We start from the raw sequence: 22,558 nt of genomic DNA, 5'->3' as shown, positions 1-22,558 counted from the left end.
CAGAAGCAGAAACGTTTCCCGCTTTCGAAAAAGACAGTTTTACAGTGTAGACGTGTAGTAGTAGATATTCACTTGCATGAAGGAGAGAGAAAACAGCTTCAGCTTCATTGCTATAACAGTGAAGTTATATAGAAACTTAAAAAATGACTGTGTAGTTGTGTTGAAGTGAAGTGAGTTTATAGTTCATTATTTTGACAAGTTATTATAATGGCAATCGGTGGAGTGCTTTCCAGCAGAAATTTCGGCTACTTTATCGGTTCAGGTATTTGTTTCGGCAAATTGATTGTTGAAGATGAAAAGTTGCATTTTGTCTTTTCTTGCTAACTTGCTTGTTGCATGTTTGGAAACATTTGTAGAATTAGGTGATATACAAGTTTAAATTATGTACATTGTGAAGGCCAAAGGATACACTAGCTAATTTAACATGTATTTACTTTTAAATCTTTGATTAATTTGTAATTTTCCAGATAGTGTTTGTGTTTGTTATTTTAAAAAATAAAATAAAATTGTGTGTTTTTGTGTTCTAGTGTTTCTGTTTTGGTTTGTGATTTGGAATTTGCATCATCCACTAAATAACAGTTTTTAAATACAATATGGATGTTGAGGATGAGTAAGGAAAAAGTAAGAAAGAAATGTGCACATGTGTTTTAGAGAAACTTTAAATATCCAAGGGAAATATTGATTCTTTTGTTATGTTAATCTTTTTCTTCCTGATGTCACAATTTATTGTAATCAAGGTGGTTTTATAAATGACATTAGTTCGAAAGTAGTAATTAATCAGGATCTTTCCCACAAAACGCATGACCAGAAGCAAATTAGTAAACAAGATTCATCTTGTGAAGGCATGGTTGGCTTGAAGTCTCGAAAGCCTATTGACTTGTGCATTGTGGGAAAGTATGTAGCAGTGAGCGCAGAGTAGTTATTCGTTCTACACGCGCTTGCTACCTGTGCTTTCTCTGGTGTACGAGGATATGTCTGAATTACTGTGCTCATCTAACTATTGCATACTGATTTCTATGGGGGTATGAGTGTATGGCCCACTCCCCCACCACAATACGAGTGGGAGAGGGGGGAAAGATTAAGAGTTTCTTCATTTGATAATTTCAAATATCTGACAGTAATAAAATGATTCTGACAGGAAAAATTTATGAACTGGAGCAGGCTACTTCACCAAAAGGAGAGCATTTGGGTGGTGTCAGTGCGATCTGTGCAAGGGGGAACAGAATGAACAAAATGTTACATATTCCAAAAGGAAAGTATTCCTATATGTCTAGAAACTATTTTAGCCCTGTTGTGCATCGCATCTTTCTCTCATGTCAAAGCAGTATGAAGCGAAATGCTGAATTGGAGCAACCTCTCTCAACCTACACAAGATTCTGCAAAAAATTTCACAGCGGTGGTCTTAAACGAAGAATTCAAGGAAGATGTGAATGCTTTCTTTCTTCAGATACATTTAGTGCCACTTGGGCGCAGCCAAGAAGGATGGATAAACTTGGCATATATGGTACACAATGGCAGCAGATTGAATACCTTAAGGCAACTAAAACACGGACCAACTATAAAGCAGAGTCATATGACTTAGAAGGACCGAATTTGGACTCAATGGAATTTTCAGAAGTCCCAGATGTGGAGAAAACTTCTTCTTGGCAGGAGAAATTTCCAAAACGTTGGGTGATTGTACTACTATGTTTTTCAGCATTTCTCCTCTGCAATATGGATCGTGTAAGCTATACCCTGGAGTCCTTACCTTTGTCTGTAGTCACCATTGACTGTTGAACCTACAAATTGTGCGTACTCTGCATTGTGTATAACATAAACTATCCGTGGCAGGTGAATATGAGCATTGCCATACTTCCGATGTCTGCAGAGTACAACTGGAATCCTGCAACTGTTGGTCTAATTCAGTCGTCCTTTTTCTGGGGCTATCTACTCACACAGGTCTGGCTTGATATATGACCTGAAACTATACATGAACAGATATGTTTGCTAATCCATTTGCAGTTGCGATTTTGTAGTTCAAAAATGCAATGAACTACAGTTGGTTGAGTTTTCTAGACTTGCTGAAACTTACGTGGGATATCCTAATCTAAGTAATTGGCCACTGGAACTATTTTCAATTTCTTACATGTGGAAGACAATATTATGTAATACTCACACAAAACAACTGCAATTTATTTAAGAATTCTGAGAGTTAACTAATGTACGGAAAAGAAAGTGAAATTCAAGAAACCAATAAACTGAAATAATTCTCAAAAGCATTTCTAAGTAGCAGAATTAGCAACGTAATTTTTTGTAGTACCTTGGTTTTGTATCACTTTCTTAAAATCTAAGATGACTGACTGGAGGAGTGGAGGACAAAAAGCAGATGGTTATAGATGTACCTTTGATAAAAGTACAATGGGGTAGCAATTCTTGACTGTTTCACCAGCATATAGGCTTGTATATACCTATACCAGTCACATGATCACCATAGAAGTACTTATACTCATACTTTTAGTTCTATATACGTGAGGCTTAAATCATAGGCTGCACATTGTATTATATGAACTGTTTGTGACTGAACTATACATGTATTTGTATTCTCATGGATCCACCTAGATACCGTTGCATTTTTTCTGATTGGTACAGTCTTTATAACTTTGAGAAACTTGCACAAATTACAGAGTACTTCATTGTATGTCTATATATACATGTGTGTGTCAAACACATAAGAAATGGAAGTAATAATGGTTTAATCCCTGCATAATTTTGATAGATCATATGTGTCAAACTCATAAGAAATCAAGTGATGGATTAAGCCTTCGTACTTCTGTTTATTTATCTTCCTATTTTTATATAGATTGCTGGACGTACTGGAATGGTTAAGAACTTTCTTTTAGGCGCTCTTCATACTTATTTTAACATGTCTTCCTGTTTTTCAAATAGATCGCTGGAGGTATATGGGCAGACAAAATTGGTGGCAAACTCGTGCTTGGTTTTGGGGTGGTATGGTGGTCACTGGCAACTGTTTTAACACCTATAGCTGCAAAAGCTGGGCTTCCCTTTTTACTTGCTATGCGTGCTTTTATGGGGATTGGTGAGGTTGGCTTCTTCAATTTAATTGTAGTTTTGGAAGTCATTGTTTCTTGGTTATACAAAATATTATCGAAAGCAATTAACTTCGTTTATTTTTCACTTCAAAAATATTTAAAAGTTCTGTTGGTGTCTGATCATGTTTTTTATGTTGCTATACATAGACATGCTTCTCATAGTTATGTTTCTCATGTTTTTTCAATGTAGCTTTCCTGGTCAATTGTTTAGGAACACACACAAATAAGAAAAGCGAAGACGGGAACAAGAATACAGAATTTAACATGGATTCCATTGAACAAAGAAAATTTTACTATGCTCAACGGAATCATAAAAGAGAATAAAGTTGCAATGTCTTCTCCCTTTATATACAGGTTTACGTAGTGGAGTGATAAGTATATCAATATAACACCGTAGCATATACTATGATATACCTTATATTTTATTGTATAATTTGCTTTGTTATTGACCAAGATAATAATCCATGCTAATCTGGTTTGTATACAAGATTCCATTCATACTACTTTAAAATCTCTCTCTCTCTCTAGCTGAGCTTCTTATTTTCTGCGTTTGAATCTGATCAAAATTCGCTCTGTTATTTTCTTAGGGTGTTGCCATGCCTGCTATGAATAACATGTTATCGAAGTGGATTCCAGTATCTGAGAGAAGCAGATCACTTGCACTAGTGTACAGCGGCATGTACCTTGGCTCGGTCACTGGCCTGGCTTTTTCTCCCATTCTAATTCATAAGTTTGGATGGCCATCAGTGTTCTACTCTTTTGGATCTCTTGGCAGTATCTGGTTTGCACTATGGATGACAAAAGTGAGTTATGTCCCTTGTATCTTTATTACAACGCTGATATGTTCCCAGAAAATATATTGGTTTTCTTGTTCCCTGTAAGCACTAGGTTTTGTCTTGACGATCATATGAACCATTTAAGCTACAAGTAGTATAGAATTTGTGACTTGGAGCATAATATAACTTTACTTTCAATATTCTTTTCAAAGTTTTATTTTCTTTTTTGAGAAAAAGAAATTGTGTTTCGGTCCAAGAAGAAGCTACTTTCTTGTTACAGGATATACATTGCTTTTCATTTTTCGTTGTCCTTTGTTTCTTAATAGGCACACAGTTCGCCTCAAGAAGATCCGGAGCTTTCTGCAGAGGAAAATAAACTCATATTAGGAGGCAGTGTATCGAAAAGTCCTGTTACAGTCATTCCGTGGAAATTAATTTTGTCTAAAGCACCTGTCTGGGCTCTAATAATCTCTCACTTCTGTCATAATTGGGGAACTTTTATTCTTCTTACATGGATGCCAACATACTATAATCAGGTATCCTGAGTAGTTATACATATTAACTTCATACTCCATCAAACGTATACAGGATGTTGTGCTTGATCTTATTGTAAGAAGAAAGCATGCAACCAAATTGTAAAAGCTGGAGGGCAGTTCAATATCAATATATCATGTTTGACACCCTGGAAAGCACTACTCAAAGGAAGCATACTGATTTTTTTGAAACATTTTTCAGGTTTTGAAGTTCAATCTTGCTGAATCTGGACTACTCTGTGTCTTACCATGGTTGACCATGGCTGTGTTTGCAAACATAGGAGGGTGGATTGCTGACACACTTGTTAGCAAAGGTCTTTCCATAACAACAGTTCGGAAGGTAAGTTCAACTACTCACAAATAGCCCATTGGCACTGTCCAAAGCTTTTGAGCTACTAAAAGTATTATATATGTTTTGTTTGAGAAAATTACTGATTAGTTGAATTCTGCGATGAAACTCATTTTGTTTATCTGGGTCCATTTGTTGTATGACATGTACATATCAGATCAGTTTAGCATCAAAAGTGGGTAAACATGTTTTTTTTACCACTTATTGTTCTAACTTGCCAATTCCTTCCAATAACAGATCATGCAGTCAATTGGGTTTCTGGGTCCGGCCTTCTTTCTCACTCAGCTGAGCCGTGTCCGCACTCCAGCCTTTGCAGTTCTATGCATGGCATGCAGTCAGGTTAGAAACATTTTACTAGTAACTGCCTATAGTGTGAATTGTTTTGTGATTTAACTACTATACATGCTGGTGCTAAGATGGTTGTTGTGCTTTTTGTTGAATTCCTTTCAGTATATACCAGTTGAATAACTTGTCTTAATATTTGATTGTACACTCCTTTTTCTTTCCCACAGGGTTTGGATGCATTTTCACAATCTGGTCTTTATTCCAATCACCAAGACATTGGACCACGTTATTCTGTAAGTTGCGTTTTCTGTTTTTCCCTTCTGTGTGTGTGTGTGTGTGTGCGGGCACGCGTCTTAAAAAATAGTGGGAAGAGAGGAGGGCGAAATATCTTTATATGCCTTCTACATCTTGATTCTTAAAACCCTGAATAGATTCAATACTTGATAGGAGCACACCGAAAAAAACTAAATAATGATGATCAATTGTCTAGAGCAGACAGTTTATGCCAATTGAGTGGATGCATCAATCGTAGGCATGAAATTGTTGCTCCGAACTGGACTTCAGCTTGAGTTGTGTGCTATGAAATCGTACGCATGGAATTATATTCTTTAAAATAATCTGTGCCGGATACGTATCCACGATTCCACATGTCCATGTTGGACACGTCACGGACACATACCGTATGTGATATACCTCAGTTTTTTATGTCTCTGTGTCAGACACTACGTATCCGTGTATGTCAATGTAACTTGGGTTGTATGTGATTGATGGGTATATGTGTTTTAGAATGTAAACTTGACACAGGAAAGTAATTAAATGAAAATATTGATTTTCAAATAACATTTCTCATCACTTGTTCAACTCTAGTTCAGTATGGATTTATTCTTATTTTCCTGTGAATTGCACTTTTATTACAGAAAAAGGGATTGTATAATGGAAAATAGAAATTCTGATATTCACTGATCAACAAACTAGGACATATGTGTGCATGCACACAAAAACAAACCTGAGAAAAAAAAATAGGTGCCCCAAAATAAGTGCAGAAAAGTCTTTTAATATCTTTCACAAGTAAACTTTGGACCCACAGGGTGTGCTGCTGGGATTGTCGAACACCGCAGGAGTGCTTGCTGGTGTCTTTGGTACAGCTGCCACTGGATACATCCTCCAACGAGGTACATCTAGACTCTAGCAGCAAAATCCGATATAGTTAATTACTTTAGCTCAACCTTCTCTGTCATGCTTGGGATAATTCTTGTTTCAATCTTCGCAGGTTCATGGGATGATGTCTTTAAGGTGGCTGTTATCTTGTATATTGTGGGCACACTAATATGGAACTTATTTGCAACTGGAGAGAAAATTCTTGACTAGATAAAAGTAGAAAGGGAGCTGATGCAGTTTATAACCAAATCATAACATTCTGTGAAAGAGGACTCTGAATCTGGAGAAGGCAGATATGTCTTGCAAATTTGTCCAGATCAACAAGCTATTTTACTATCAGTATTAGTGCTCTTGGTACACGAGCCCACATGCCCCATTTGGTATGAATTTGGCTTGGCCTGGAAACCTCACCGGTAACTGCTATTGCTCTCCCATAATTTTGGTTTATATGCTTTTTTACTCGGATATAGTTCTGGCTGATTGTAGCCATGAAACTTCTTTTACTTGCAATGCGTTTAATTGTGTGAGTCTACGGAGCACCATCTCTTTTTCCTTTTTACTACTCTCCCCTTAGTTCACCTCCAACTCTTAATTCTTGCCTAAAATCTTCCTTTTTCAAATTTTCCGTTCAGTAGTTCAGATCATATCATCTGTCTTGTACTCTTGCGTGTACTTCAGAATATTTCAGAATCACTAGCTTTCATATTTGGGTCCTTCACATTTTGAGAGGTTTTTGTCCGTTGTTGTAGACAGTTTATTTTTGGGCTGGTTTTGGCCTGTTTAGGCACTGGGTTGTGTAACTTGTTCATAAATTTATACAAATTAACCCAAGGCAAGCCAATCCCATGTAGGATCATATCATATTCCTAGTCTGGGTCCCTACCCCGTGCTTTTTAACTCGATTTCTCGCTGGCCCAGTTGTCAAGGTCGTGGGAAAGTATACAGTATACTGTGTCAGATGTCTGTAGCTACCAACCTTCAATGCGAACAATGAATTTAAGTGGTCTCTCAGTAGTACAAAGGACAAACAAAGGTCTCCGAGCGACCGAGCCCAACTAAGTACAGAACTACCTTCATAGACGATCAGTAAAATGGAATGTTTGCCTACATGATATTTACAAAGAAGGCAATCTAGTCCATGGGAATGTGCGATGTTCATGTTACCTGCTGGAAGATTATCTCTGTGTCTGTGAAGTTCCCCCAGGATTTTAAAGAGGCAAACAAGAATGGTAGATTTGGCGAGCCTGGTGGAAAGGTCGAAAAGTCTGCAAGGTCCAGAAGACTTTTAACCAAATAAATGATCTATTAGGTACTGGCTATTAATTCCACGCGTAAATGTGTAGATCTACCAAATGGGAGGAGTGATGGAGAAAGGGATGGGAAACCAAAGATGGTGCTATTGGTTATTTATGGAGATCAGTGACTTTGCTGAACAATTTGCCTGGGTGATACCAAACAGATCTACTCTTTTCACTGTCAATGGATATAAAACCATGTTAAAGGGTCATTTTCTGTGATGGAGGTTTCTCCATAATAAAAGTGGCATTAGAGTGGGCTTAGTTCTCCTCATAGGGTGTTGAAGTTTGAATGAAAGGGCATTTACCTCATGTACTTACAAAAGTGAAAGAGACCTAGGAAAGACTCGAGTCTTTTGACATTTGTTTAAACTTTAGGGAGTAACTAACTAAAAGGCTATCATCAGTCTCTAAAGCCTATAACACCAAATTTCTTAGGGACTTGAGTGGATCACTTGCACGTGTAATTGGCTATGACCCTTTGTCACTGTGGACCACTTATGGGTGAGTTGTGAGTATGAACTATGAAGTTATAAACACTTCGTCATGCCACTAGAATTCGTTAGGAAGGTTACTAATTATGGAGCATACCTGTGCAAGCTGATAACGATATGTAAATATTGAGTTTCCAATCCAACACACTATTAATCACAATTTAAGGCCAGACAGAATTGAGGTACTGGAGATGCTTTTAGGTTCTACATTTCATCCTTAACTGCTGAGATTCTCATTATCTTTACTCCTCGCCAATTTTACTGGGCAATGAACACCAACAATTCTGGCACTTGTGAGTTGTCCGTCACAGTAGCATAGAACGTTGAAACCTCTATCATAAATTCATAACCGTAGAGAACTTCTTATCAAGTGCGCAGCTAATCTACAAAGTGTTTTAAAGGAAAATATATTTTCTTTTTTCTAATCGAGTGTCCGGGCCAACTTAAGCACACCTTGCACCTCGACTAATTCCGGAGCCTAGTTGGAAATTCGACCGGGTACTACTGCTTCCGATAGCTTGAGGGGAATTGAACTAGTGACCATTTGGGAGCAAACCCAATGCGGGACCATTGGACTCTGAGCACTATGCCACTACCAAAATATTGGACGGAACGGAATTCCAAGAATTCCATCGAAATTACGAACTATATGGGTGGTGCAAGTGTGCAACTCTTCTAAGGAGTATAGTGTACAGTCCTTATTGCTCTTTGGAATTGATTATCAAAATTGAGTATAATATATTTTTCTTGAGAAAGAGTGTAGTAGTGAATAGACTCTCTATGGAGGGGATAGGGAGGTGTAGAAGTAGAAGGGTATACCCTCAAAGAGCATTTCCAGCCCACGTTTCGATCAGGTAGGCACCCACTTGAAATGGGCCTCCTCTGCAAAACTCCAACAACAAAGCACTTTCCCTTCATTCATCAGTGATGCAGCAACTGGTGGATTATATTGGGACGACATGAAAGATGCAAGTCAGTCGAACCCAATTCCAATTGCCATTTACAAAGTCAGTCTAGAGATGGTTCTACGGTTGTACGGTTGCACCTACCTAAACAAGCCGTTTTGAGTCCTGACCCACTTTCAATTGATCGTTTCACTGAAACTGAAATGACAGTTTTATACATGAAGGTGGGTTCACCCTCCCAACCTTCTGCGATTAGAATTGACATGGTGTGCGTGGAATAAGTTCCAATTCTTTGTTATAGTTGAACTATCTCCATCAAATTTTTTTCCAGTCACAACTTAGAGTTTTTAGACTATGTTTGAAAATAAGGACACATTCGTTTTGCAAGTAACGAGAAAATTAAATATGAGATCTTCTTAAATATACTTTATTAATTAAACATTCATGAGTATCGAATTTCATACTTTAGCCATAAAGAATGGCATTTACATATATTAAACCTGCTTTATAAACGTTTATTATTAACTTGAAAACATTGATCACACACTATAAGAATGACTTGAAATTAAAAATGAAACAAAAGTTATATATGAGGCTTCCCCCCTCCCCCAACTCCTTACATAAGAGAAACCCTTTGATGTTGAGCTAGTAATGTAAGTAAGTACACGCCAATCGCACATTGCCGCCAAGTTAAAACCGAGAATTTGCAGTTGGCTAACACTTACCTTTTTCATCGTCATATATAATGAAAATACTTTTTATATCTGTATACACAAATTAGACCAAAATCAAGCTGTCACACCAACCAAACCACTTCCATGACCACACTTAACGTCCCCATTACACTTAACGGCACGAGCATTGATACTGTGCACCACATCCTCATCAAGCTTTTTACGAACAGCTGCCACGATATCCGACAAGTCTCTATGGTGCACGTTAACCATGAGCCCATACTTCATGAACAAAGTAAGAGACATTTTCTGCTCGACACGATGGCCTTGTGCTATTGTAAGCCTATGGCGTAGCAAAACCGAAGCTGCAATTGATTTCATTTGAAGATAAGCCAAATCTTTACCCAAACAGATCCTTGGCCCAGCATTAAACGCCACGAATCGAAACGCGTCTTGTGCTTCAAATCGTTTCTCATCAGATGATAACCAACGCTCGGGTTTAAATTCCAAACAATCTTCACCCCACGTGGACTTCATCCTACCCGATGAATAAATTGAGTAAGTGATTGCTGATCCAGCGGGTACAAATGTGCCATCTGGCAAAACATCATCCTTCACCACGTGCTTTGAATCTTCAGGCACGGACGGGTATAGACGGAGAGTTTCTGATAATGCTGCCTTTAGGTAATTCAGACGGTCAACTTCTTCGAACATCAGTGGCTCATCAAACCATTCTGATGTATTATCGCCACGTGTCTCAATCAGAACGGTTGAAATTTCTTCTAGTATTTTATTCTCGACTCGTGGATTTTGAGTAATGAGCCAGAAGAACCAACTCAGAGCAACTGATGACGTGTCACGTCCAGCTAGGATGAAATTGAGTGCCACGTGTTGGAGGAAAGAATCTGAGTAGGACTCTTTTTTCTTCATGAACCTTGACAGCAAATCATCATGTTGCGTTGCAATATTCTGCTGGTTCATCAATTCGAGCTTACGTGTGTTGATGACCCTAGATAGATATTCGTCCACGTGTTTAAGACTTTGGTTCAGGTTGACTTCTAAACCAAGTCCAAGCCATCTTTTCAGTTTCCATACAACCTCAGGCAAGATAAAACGCTGCAACGTAGCCTCGGTGGCAGTATCGAAAGCGTTAGCGAAACCATTAACTGGTAGACCCGGGGCCAGGGTTTGTGGGTCTTTACCAAAAGCCAATCCACAGATGTTATCGAATGTGATTCGAAGCAGGAGATCTTGGAGATCTATTTTTTCAGATTCGAGTTGAGCAGTTTTTAGAATCGGGCAGAATCTGAGTTGAATCGCCCGGTTCACCCAACGACCCATAGCTTGACGGAGAGTTCTTGTGGTGAACTCGAGGGCAGCGGTCTTTCTTTGAAACAGCCACGTGTCGCCATCGGAATTGAAGATGCCTTCACCCAGTAAATCATGAAACACTGCCTGCCATGTGGGACCCTTGGGGTAATTATCGAACCGAGTCTTTAATATGTGCTCGAGATTCTTGGGATCGCACGTGACAGTCACGAGACATTGTTTTCTAGCTAGAAATGGGATGGCGCAGATGCATGTCTGGTACGTGCCACCACACGCGCGAAGATTCTCAGCTATCCAGTCATGCATACGATGTGCGTTCTCGATCAAACCAGGTAAACTACCCACTAATGGCCATACACGTGGACCTTTTAATGATCTCGAGATGAAACTGAACCACAGTAAATACCCCATGATAGCCGTCGACACAAGTAAAACAGTAGATGAATCCATGATTAACAAGTACGTGAACAGTAGATGAAAAACTAGCTTCTCCTCTTTATGACTTGGCTCTCGATCTCAGGAAGCAATGCTGATGAAGCTGAAGCTGTTGTTCATTTTGAAAGAAATGAAGTTGTGTTTGAAGAAAAGAGTCTTAGGTTATGTGAAGTGGATATGCATTAGTGAGTGAGGTAGAGAGAGAGAAGATAAAGAAGTAGAAAAAAGAGGAGATGGATTTATAGAAGAGAAGAAAAGACAAGGAGAAGCATTAAAGAAGGACAGACTGTTCTTGTATTCCACCACATCACCTCACCTCACAATTCACAAACAAACACACACTCAAAAAAATTTCTTACTTTCTTTCTCTTTCCTTGTTTCTTTCTTTCAATTTAGCCTACTAACCATCTGACTCTTTACAATAAATGCTAGCAGAGTTCGTTGAGAATTTAACATCAAACAGCCATGCAGCCTTAAGAAACCGCATCCAGGTTTCCTTCTCTCATATTTTGTACTAAGCCAAAACCAGACACACTTTTTATCTCTTGGGGTGTTCTTCTATCACAAGCCCGCTCACCTAATTTTACAGAAAATAGGAGCTAGTCTTTAAGACTATCAATAAATGAAAGTGAGTGAGATAGAGAAGTTAATGAGTTTGGTTGAGAAACTTTGAGATAGTGAAGAGAATTAAAAAAATAGGTCACCGATTTTGTAGCTTTTTTTTTGTTTAATTACTGTTTCTTCCTAATTTGATTATGGTTTTCGTATGTAATATGGTTTAAGATTGGGTGACCCACCTTCCAGCTATAATATATGCCCTCCTATTATATGCATGCATGCTACATTAGTCAAGAATATGGTTTCGCCATTTGCAAAATTTTCCCACATCACAATATCTATGGCCATTTCTTGGTGCACACACATATACACGAACCAAATAAACGTGCAAATAATATGTATGCCAAACAAGCCCGCTTGCCATTAACGAATAATTAAACTGGCTGTGACTGGTTGCCATTTTTTTCTCTCTGCAAACTCAAACCATGATAGTTGCGAGTGAGATGCCCAATTTGGGGTAGGACATATATCACTGGGATAAGTGATTTGGCTGTCCCGGCCTTTACAAGAGTTATTCTAACAATTCACATTGGTGGTGTAAATAGGTTAATAGGCCTGCTTTTAGAAAATATGTTATTCCAATTGGAAGAAAATAGAGATGGATGAGTGGGATTGTGGGAAATGCAGTACATGCAAGTCAATGTATGAATCTGTAATAGTTGGCATTGGGGTCTTGCCTATACTTTTTAATGATGTTAGTGTGTCGATCGTATGTAGCATTCAAAAGAGGTCTATTCCTTCAATTGAAGTTCGAACTTCGAACTATACTAGTATACTACTAATAACTTCATTACAATTTGATCGAGCGAGGACTATTTCAAGACCCGCCGGCCAACAAATAAAATGGGCTCCCCAGTAATCAATAGCAGATTAAAATTGGTTTGGGAAGATACACATAATTTTCTAGCTCAAGTATGGTGAATCATTAACAGATGTTTACCAACTGAAGTCTGAATCTTAATCCAACTATTACAGGCCTTGGGCACAGCACAAAAGTCTTAGGCATCAATTAACACGTACTATTTTGTCAATAGTGTTTGGCGATTCATTGACTGAGTCATGAATATCTTACTAATCAAATATCAACTCCAAACCAGGTGTGGGAGCAGTTACATTGCGTTATCATGAGCATTGACTATTGTGTTTTGAGGGTACATTGCTCTCAAAGGAGAAGAGTTGGGAGGTAGTTCACATTTAAATTCTTCTAACGCAAGCATGATCGATCAATTATGTATGGATCGACTAAATTTAAACACACACTTAGTATAGTCATCGAAGTAGGAATTTTAATAATCTCGTATTGGAACTGCATTTCACAGTATTTATTCTGACAAGTGACAAACCTTGGACTGGAGTCAGAATTGTGTTTTGTGTCCCATATTTCTTCAGTGGTTCAACAGTAGTCATCAACTGATTTGCTAAAAGAGAGTTTATTTTGGAAATCGGTTGTGAAATTTTAAGACACACACGACCATTAATGTTTGGCCCAATCGCCCAAAGCAACAAAATTACTAAAAAGAAGATTCCTAGTCCTCTTCATCGCTACTATACTAGGATTACTCGCAGTTTCTCAGAGTTTCATCACATTCCCAAACATAGCGTGACATCTGACAAGGTTATATATGCAGCGAGGAATTCCTCTGGAATGAGCTTTTTGAAGAAAATATTTTCGAGTCTGAAACAAGCTGATCAGATAATGAAATGTTGCTACTCTTGTTTAGGGTGCCATGTAGTCAGAATTCCAGTTGACTTTTTGCTCTACAGAATGTCAACGAGTAATGGCTTACTTATCTAGTTATCTTCAATTCCTGTTTTTTAGCCAAAGTGAGTTAAAGCAAAATTTTGTCACAATTCACAGGGTCAATCCGTCAATCACATGATAACGCGCGCTTGCGAGTTTACCGCACAGCAGGTGAATTATGCATTAACGCAGCCCAATACTTTAAAGCATCCATGATCCATGGACACACAACAGTATAATGTTTTTTTTTTGGTAACACAACAATATAATGTTAATCTGAAGATAAAGTGTAACTAAAAAAAAATCCACTTCAATTGTCAACTGGATATAAACTGAGATATGCTCCATCATATTGTCCAGATTTACCCATCTAATTCATTTAAACACAACATTGAATCGAATGGTTGAGATTTACCCATCTACTTGGGTTATTTGCATGGGTACACATATTGGATGAGTGTGTATTACTGTATTAACTCTTACAGGTCTGGCAAATTATATACTTATATATGGTCAACTCTTTGGACACTGCAATTGGATGGTATAACTTATCAAAAGTTTATCCAAACACCACCTGGTACTGAACATGAAAGTGGTCAATCTCTATTGAATGCCGATGAACAAAGGCGCACTCTAAAACTTGGTCACCAAAACAGGTGAGCATCATTTAATGTCTTGCGACGCCAGTTCAAATGTTCAATCCACTGCATGCCATCTTTCGAATCATTAATCGTAGTGAGCAAAGTTAGGAACCCAATATAGAGAGGATTGACTAATCTTTTCTTGAGAGGAAGCCCAATTTAAACGAGATTATTTCGTTGATTGATTCGGATTTCGGAGTGTTTTATGGGCTTACTGGGTCAGAAGCGTTCAACTTTATAGTTAAGGACATGGGCTGCATTGGTTTCTGATTATCTGATATATATATATAAGTTGGGCTTGGTCAGGTAGGCTGAACCTGTGGAGCACAAAATATCTAACCTCCACTGGTATTGTTTTGCATTTAAAATGGTCTTTATTATACCTCTTTTCGTATAATTGGAAATGTCTTGATATTATTCAAGCTTCAATATGAATTTCGCCTATGTAATTATAAGAAATATGAAGCTGAAAATTTGATATGCAAGTAAACAAGGAAGCTTTCTATTACTTGTCAATGGTGTTACAAGCTCTCTCTCTTTTTCTCCCTGATTTACAAATTTCTCTCTGGTTCATCAGTTTTTGCGGAAAAAACATAATGAATTTTTCTCTCCTCATTTGGTCTTTATATAGTCATCATTTTCCTTCCAGCTCCAATCAGTTGACGCGTGTCCATCTTTCTCTTATTCCTATCTTCTTTCTCGCTCTTTCCAGCAACATATAAACATGAGAGTTATCGACCCTTATGTTGATATCTCATGTTTTCATGAAAATAATGGTCAAAATATCAGTATATATGATATTTGGCCACCACAGTCTCATTAGACATTCTCACAAAACTTCAATCAAATTTATATTATTAAACAACAACAAAAAGTCTAAGAGTTTTATCAAAGACAAGTTCTTTCTTTTTATGGAGAGTGGAGTTTCAACATTGTAAAAAATTTGGATGAGTGATCAATAAACTTTTCATAGTTGCAAATATTTTTTTTAGAATAATTTAATATTTTTCAAAATAATTTATTATAACGGAATCCCATTCGTAGGATAGGTTCAAAAGCTGGTGTTAAATTATATATATAGTGCTTCACGTACTCAAGTTTTATTTACTCCATCACCCCTAACTCCACAAGGTGACAAAATATATTTGATTCGATGACCCTAAGTCCTAACCCAGTAATTTTTTATTTATTTTTTCAATAATCCTAACTCAGTCATTTTGGTGTTATCATGGTATGAAATATATATACTATTTCTCAAAACTTTTATTATTGTGTCTTAAAAACTTTACTGTTCTTTTTGCATATATAATGTTGCCATGATAAGTAAGTAACAAGCTCAAAGCAGTTGCAATTTTCTAGTTGATCGAATGGGGAAAAGAATGAAGAACACAAACTGTAAAACAACAGTACATATAATAGAAGCAACAAATATCAAACACTAGGGTTTTGGTTTGCATGCTCTTTAGTCTTTACACAACAAGTAACCATCTCCTACTCCCAGGGCCAGCTCTACCCCATAGCATAATAAGCAACCATTTAAGGTCCCGTAGCCCGAAGGGCCTCCAATATATTTTAGCCCATAGCCCACTAGTGTTTTATTAGCCAAAAAAAAAAAAAAAAACTATTATTGTTTTTCATTTATTTTAATCCGTTGGATAAACATTTTTACATTAGAAAATTGGAAACTAGAAAATCATGTTAAACCTCTTCGTTTCCTTCGCAATTTCGCCTTCTCTAACTAAAAAACATACACGCCCTCTATAATTTATTAAAGTTTTCACCACTCTATAACAAATAATCAAATATGAGGCATTGAAGCGAACACTTCAATCTTACCTCTATTTTTTTTTTTTTGTCTTATTTGGTTTTCCCCTATAATCTCTCATTTTTTCTATATATATTGTTTTATTTGGTGTAGAATTCTTCTTCTCTCTCTCTTGTGTATTTTTTTGTTAAAGAAATATATTGAAGTTCCAAGTTTATGAGATTACTATTCAAAAAGGAAAAAAAAAAATGTTTGGATCAATTTTTACAATAATTGTTATCCTCTAAATTCTTTGTTAATTAAATTGAGGTTTCCCTTCATATGAAATAACGTAAACAAATCCATAAGATGTAACAATTGTATTGGTATATATTTATACTGGAGGCCCCATATTCGAACTTTGCTTAGGGCCCCCAATTGCCTTGAGCCACCCCTGCCTACTCTGAACATTATTGATTGGTAGCCCAAAAATATACGCCACAGATCACAACATTTCTATCGCCTTGAATAATCAAACGATAGTCATTGGGACCGTGTGCACTGTTACTACTCCACACAACATTCGTACCAGATAAAATCACAAGGTTGCCATTGTTATGTAACTCTGTAAGGTAGCTCGGTATGATGTGCCCTTCCATTAGTAGTGGAATTCTAGAGCGTCCTATTTTGGTTGACGTACAAGACGAGATAACAATTTGATTGCATTATGAACCTATAAGGACCATTCTCAGTGAATTCATTATAGTTCAATGTTTCACCACTAAAGAGAATATCTTCAGAAACTACGCACGCTATTGATGGACAAGAAAACAAGAAGCAAAAGAGATGATACTATGTTGAATATACGTGCCATAATTATATGTTGATTGAGGGATGAACGTAGATTGTGAATGTATTAGATACAATATTGGAAGAAGAAGGGTGTTGTGAATTGTAATGTGCATGGTGTTGTACTCGAATAAAGAAAACAATAAATTAAAGAGACAAGGACAACAGTAATAGGGAATAACCAAGGCGCGGATTAGGCTGTCCTTAAGGAAAGATTTCGCCCTTTCCAGTGGTGTAGAAAGGCAACAGTGATGTTTTCCTCACATGATACAATGGTTTACAACAATCTGATTTGCACTAGAACAAACTACTCTCTAGAACGGCGTATAACTCTCTCTAGCGGCTAATAGTAAGAAGAGAAGAAGAAGAGGCAGCAACAGTAGCTTGGGTTTAGAAGTGCGAGATGTGTTTCTATATTGAATACCTCTCATGGATGCAAAGTCCTTGTTTATATAGAGGTACGGTCGTCTATTTCCAAAACAGAAAAGAAGTTTACTCGGAATAGAAGTCAAAACCCATAAGTAGACTCGGAATAGAAGTCCAAACCCATAGGTAAATTGAAATACGTAAAAGTGATTCTAACAATCCCCCACTATTTCAAAATACTTATAGTCCCCCACAATTTTGGAATAGGATATGACAAAAGAAAGGGTTACGAAATGTCAGAGAGAATCGAAAAAACAATGCCTAAGATACTGGTGCTTTACGAGATTAAATCAGTCATAAGGTAACATACATGTTTTATTTCATGTGAAAGTGGTAGATATAAAATCTTTGAACTAACATTCTCTTGTAGTAAAATAGATCACATACACCCACACTGTTATTTCATTATATGCCAGTTTTGTGGTGTTGCGCTTTTTGGCCCTGCGCTACCTATGTTTCATGAATGCTTTAGGATACAAGCCTAAATATCCATAAGAACCAACCCAGTTATACATTCATATAGGTGGATATCCATCAAGTGTACATTACAGTTAAAATACACTATCTCATTATAAAATGGATTATGGATTCCAATAAGAGTAAAATAAATCATCCTTACTCATTGCAATTCAAGTTATACAATGTATACAAAAATACTATCTCATCATAGGGTGGGACGTCTCAAAATAAAAGATGATAGTATATTAAAGCAACTAAGTGACTTATTTTTCCCTTTGAACCTACTTCATGGGATCTCCAATCACATAGGTAGGGTTGCCGTCAGTGTCGCCCTATATCTTAGGCAAAAATCTCATCCCCCTCGACGTTTCAACCACTTGCCTCCTGCTAAGTAGTTTTGTTAGAGGATCGGCCAAATTTAACTCTGACCTCACATAATCTAGAGCCATAACTCCAAATTCCAACAGCTGCTTTATAGACTTGTGTCTCAGACGTATATATCTGCTTTTCCCATTGTATAGTTTGCTCTGTGCCTTTGCTATTGCGGCCTAACGTACAATCACAATGCGTAGGTATAGCTGGAGGCAGTTTTATACCAATAGGAAGATTTGCCAAGAGGTTTTGAAGCCACTCAACCTCAGCACTTGTTTTATCTAAAGCAATAAGCTTGGACTCCATAGTTGAACGAGCTATCAAGGTCTGCTTAGAAGATTTCCAAGCGACTGCACCTCCACAAAGGGTGAATATATAACCACTAGTAGACTTGATATCATGAGAATCAGATATCTAATTTGCATCACAATAACCATCTATCACAGGTGGATTTTGTATCTGACTAAACCCAGGTATTGTTGACATTCCCTCATTTCCATCCCGGAGCATCTTTAGTTTCCCATTTATCGAAAAAATCCCACTCATTTTCCAAGTCTCATTCTTCATCGAACCATATGATATGGATCGATCTAGTAATGATATGGATTGATCTAGCAATGATGGAATGTATATTCTGTTTACTGAATCACATGAAATTTTACCGAACTCCATATCATAGATATAATGTATGAAATCATATGGCGGAGAAATAAAGAGAATTTTCTACTCAAATTAGAATTTGCAACGGATACAAATAGAAATGAATTCATAAAACATTCACGTAAATAAAATTCTGACGCTTAGACTTATGGAGCTTTGTATAGAATATCAAAAGTGATCCAACTTCTACCTATTATTATGATATTAGGATCTGGTTAGGTACCGAAAAAGTAAATGGATTGAGGATTGGATCGTTCTCTATGAATGAGATAAAGACGAGAAAAAGAACCTTTGGCAGAGTTTACCTTTTTTAGCACTTAACTTTTTCGTGGATTTCCTTGTTCAAAAGCGATTCGCGAAAAAGAGAGTAATTTTACCCATTTGTTAGTCGAATTAAGAGAATACAATTGAAGTGCCCAAAGGGGTTTTTATTAAGCACACGCAAGATATAGGCTGCATATTGCTTATCCCAGCCCGCTTGTAACGCTTGTGCGGGCCGTGCTATATCATAATTTCTATTTGATGATATTCAATGAAAAATTGAAGCATGCTAATTACCTTAATTCCCTATAGGCATATTGTTGCAACCCATTTCACAATTTTTTTTTTTTTATAATTCTCGACTACTTGGTTAGATCTTTGAAGGCCGAACAATACACCTAATCGACTTCATCGGTGAACCCATTTGGGTTGCCCTCGTACCCCTTATCGAGGGGGATCAAGGCTGCCACCGTGTAGTTCTCTCCTCTCTCCACTCTTTTCTATCTCACTCTTGGATTCTCCTCCTCTCTAGATGTCATCTCCTCTGGTTGTCTCCCTATTCTCCTCTCGTTGTCTCCTCATTCTGGCTCCTCTTATCTAGGTTTCTCCTCCTCCCTGGATGTCGTCACCCTACTCTTCTTCTCAAGATCTCTCCTCCTATTCCTCCTCCTCTCTGGCTGTCGTCTCCTTTGGCCGGCGTCTCCTCTAACCGTCGTCTCCTTTGGCCGCCGTTCCTATGGCCGTCGTCTCCTCCCTTCTCTGCTCTAGATATCTCCTCCTCTCTTCCTCCTCATCTCGGGACATCATCTCCCTACTCCTCCTCTCTGGCCGTCGTCTTCTCCCTTCTCTGCTATAGATATCTCCTCCTCTCTTCCTCCTCATCTCGGGACATCATCTCACTACTCCTCATCTCTGGCCGTCTTATCCTCTGGCCGTCGTCTCCTCTGACCTTCGCCTTTTTCCTTCTCTGCTATAGATATCTCCCCCTCTCTTCTTTCTCATCTCGGGACATCATCTCCCTACTCCTCCTCCCCTCTCTGGCTGTCGTCTCCCTTCTCCTCTTCTCTAGATCTCCCCTCCTATTCCTCATCCTCTCTGGATGTCGTCTCATCTAGCTGTCGTCTCCTTTGGCCGGCGTCTTCTCTGACCGTCGTCTCCTTTGGCCCTCGTTCCTATGGCCGTCGTCTCCTCCCTTCTCTGCTCTAGATACCTCCTCCTTTCTTCCTCCTTATCTCAAGACATCATCTCCCTACTCCTCCTCTCGGCGTCATTATCCGGCGTGTCGTCTCCTCTGGCCGTCATCTTCTCCCTTCTCTGCTATAGATATCTCCTCCTCTCTTCCTCCTTATTTCGAGACATCATCTCCCTACTCCTCCTCTTTGGCCGTCGTCTCCTTTGGCCGTCGTCTCCTTTGGCCGTCGTCTCCTCTGGTCATCGTCTTCTCCTTTCTCTGCTATAGATATCTCCTCCTCTCTTCCTCCTTATCTCGAGACATCATCTTCCTACTCCTCCTCTCTGGCCGTCGTATCCTCGGGCCGTCGTCTCCTTTGGCCGTCGTCTCCTCCCTTCCCTGCTATAGATATCTCCTCCTCTCTTCCTCCTTATCTCGAGACATCATCTCTCTACTCCTCCTCTCTGGCCATCATATCCTCGGGTCGTCGTCTCCTTTGGCCGTCGTCTCCTCTGGCCATCGTTTTCTCCCTTCTCTGCTAGAGATATCTCCTCCTCTCTTCCTCCTTATCTCGAGACATCATCTCCCTACTCCTCCTCTCTGGCCGTCGTATCCTCGGGCCGTCGTCTCCTTTGGCCGTCGTCTCCTCTGGCTGTCGTCTCCTCTGGCCGTCATCTTCTCCCTTCTCTGCTATAGATATCTCCTCCTCTCTTCCTCCTTATCTCGAGACATCATCTCCCTACTCCTCCTCTCTGGCCGTTGTATCCTCGGGCCGTCGTCTCCTCTGGCCGTCGTCTTCTCCCTTTTCTACTATAGATATCTCCTCATCTCTTCTTCCTCATCTCGGGACATCATCTCACTACTCCTCCTCCTCTCTGGCCGTCGTCTCCCTGCTCCTCTTCTCTAGATCTTCCCTCATCTTCCTCATCCTCTCTGGCCGACGTCTTCATACTCCCCTTCTCTAGATCTCCCATCCTCTTCCTCCTCCTCTCTGACCGACGTCTCTCTTCTCCTCTTCTCTAGATCTCCCCTCCTCTTCCTCCTCCTCTCTGGCCGACGTCTCCATACTCCCCTTCTCTAGATTTCCCCTCCTCTTCCTCCTCCTCTCGGCCGCGTCTCCATACTCCCTTTTCTAGATTTCCCTCCTCTTCCTCCTCCTCTCGGCCGACGTCTCCTCGGCCGCGTCGTCTCCCACCTACTCTGGTTGTCTCCTCCCTCCTCCCCTCAACCTTTCTCTTTTTCTCTCTCTGGTGCCTCTTTCCTCCATTTCTTCTTTTCTCCTTCCCCTCACTTCTTCCCCCTCTTTCTCAAGTCCTCCTCTCCTCACTTTTATATCTCCTCTTTAAGTTTACCTCATGGGGCCTAGTAGGGTCTTGGGCCTATTCTCTGGGCCCAATACCTACAAAGGCCCATCTTATGAAAATGGCTATTACACATATAATATATAAATAAGATCCGGGATTATATATATCTGTGTAACGATTTCTGTTCTAGGGTTTACATATACACATAATTGTTGTTATACTTTTAATTGAAAGAGGTTGATTATTTAATATTATTGATAAACAATTATTATTGGTTGTGTATCAATTGAATTTTCTTATGTCATTAAATTAAGGAAGCACAATTTGAGATCCAAGAACTTGTTAATTCATTAACAATCAATAGTTAATGGGTCCAATTTGGACTGAATTTTTTATTGTGTGATTCAAAAAAAAAATTCTTTCAAAAAGGAGGGAAGTTTTTAGGCCTTGTGTGTTTTGGTATTTGAGATACTATACAATTAAACAATTAATCGAAGGGTATCCACTGGCTCCAATAAAAAATGGAAGGATTTCTTTTAGGTTTATTAGGAAAGGAATAAGGAAAATGGGATTCAAGACGCAAAAAAAAGATTAAGTCTAAACCTAAAAAAAAGAAGATTTCCATCTATTTTTATCGTTTTGGCGGCATGGCCGAGTGGTAAGGCGGGGGATTGCAAATCCTTTTTCCCCAGTTCAAATTCGGTTATCACTTTGATCAATAAAAAAAAAAGTGAAATACCTTTGCTTGCTGATATATTTATATATTATTATATATATATAATATCAGTCGCCGGTCCTTGTCCTTGCCTAGCATAAACAGAGGGAAGGGGCTCGAGCTTCTGATACTTGCTTGATTTTAATTTAAAAACTGGAGGTTCTATAAAAGACTATCAATCCTTGCGCCTCGGATTACAGGGAGGGTTTTAGTATAGGAAGGGTGGGGAGTTGGTAGTTGTGTAAAGGGTGGAATAGACTTTGTATATGGGCTCA

General features: G+C 38.6%; 2 protein-coding genes across 2 annotated transcripts; one reads left to right on the top strand and one right to left on the bottom strand.

The window, feature by feature from the left end:
- Positions 1 to 71: 71 nt before the first annotated feature.
- LOC147513515 (ascorbate transporter, chloroplastic-like) lies at positions 72 to 6,717 on the top strand. Its single transcript, XM_086596592.1, has 11 exons — positions 72 to 262; positions 1,139 to 1,722; positions 1,831 to 1,938; positions 2,926 to 3,081; positions 3,677 to 3,892; positions 4,192 to 4,401; positions 4,601 to 4,738; positions 4,985 to 5,086; positions 5,260 to 5,325; positions 6,120 to 6,204; positions 6,303 to 6,717. The coding sequence occupies exons 1-11, from the start codon at positions 208 to 210 to the stop codon at positions 6,398 to 6,400; spliced, it is 1,818 nt and encodes a 605-aa protein (XP_086452718.1). The 5' UTR covers positions 72 to 207; the 3' UTR covers positions 6,401 to 6,717.
- A 2,566-nt stretch (positions 6,718 to 9,283) lies between these two features.
- On the bottom strand, positions 9,284 to 11,885 carry LOC147513514 (cytochrome P450 86A8-like). The gene has a single exon (XM_086596591.1). The coding sequence runs from the start codon at positions 11,335 to 11,337 to the stop codon at positions 9,673 to 9,675; it is 1,665 nt and encodes a 554-aa protein (XP_086452717.1). The 5' UTR covers positions 11,338 to 11,885; the 3' UTR covers positions 9,284 to 9,672.
- Positions 11,886 to 22,558: the final 10,673 nt, after the last annotated feature.

This window comes from Coptis chinensis, chromosome 3 (assembly GCF_015680905.1).
Source record: "Coptis chinensis isolate HL-2020 chromosome 3, ASM1568090v1, whole genome shotgun sequence".
Classification (NCBI taxonomy): domain Eukaryota; kingdom Viridiplantae; phylum Streptophyta; class Magnoliopsida; order Ranunculales; family Ranunculaceae; genus Coptis; species Coptis chinensis.
Note: the sequence above shows the minus strand (reverse complement) of the source record. Positions and strands in the feature narration are given on the sequence as shown.

Excerpts from the sequence above, each read along its gene's own strand:
- LOC147513514 (XM_086596591.1), bottom strand. The coding sequence starts at position 11,337 with ATGGATTCATCTACTGTTTTACTTGTGTCGACGGCTATCATGGGGTAT.
- LOC147513515 (XM_086596592.1), top strand. The coding sequence starts at position 208 with ATGGCAATCGGTGGAGTGCTTTCCAGCAGAAATTTCGGCTACTTTATC. Across the intron at positions 5,087-5,259 it reads TATGCATGGCATGCAGTCAG|GGTTTGGATGCATTTTCACA; the intron begins GTTAGAAACATT and ends TCTTTCCCACAG. Across the intron at positions 6,205-6,302 it reads TGGATACATCCTCCAACGAG|GTTCATGGGATGATGTCTTT; the intron begins GTACATCTAGAC and ends CAATCTTCGCAG.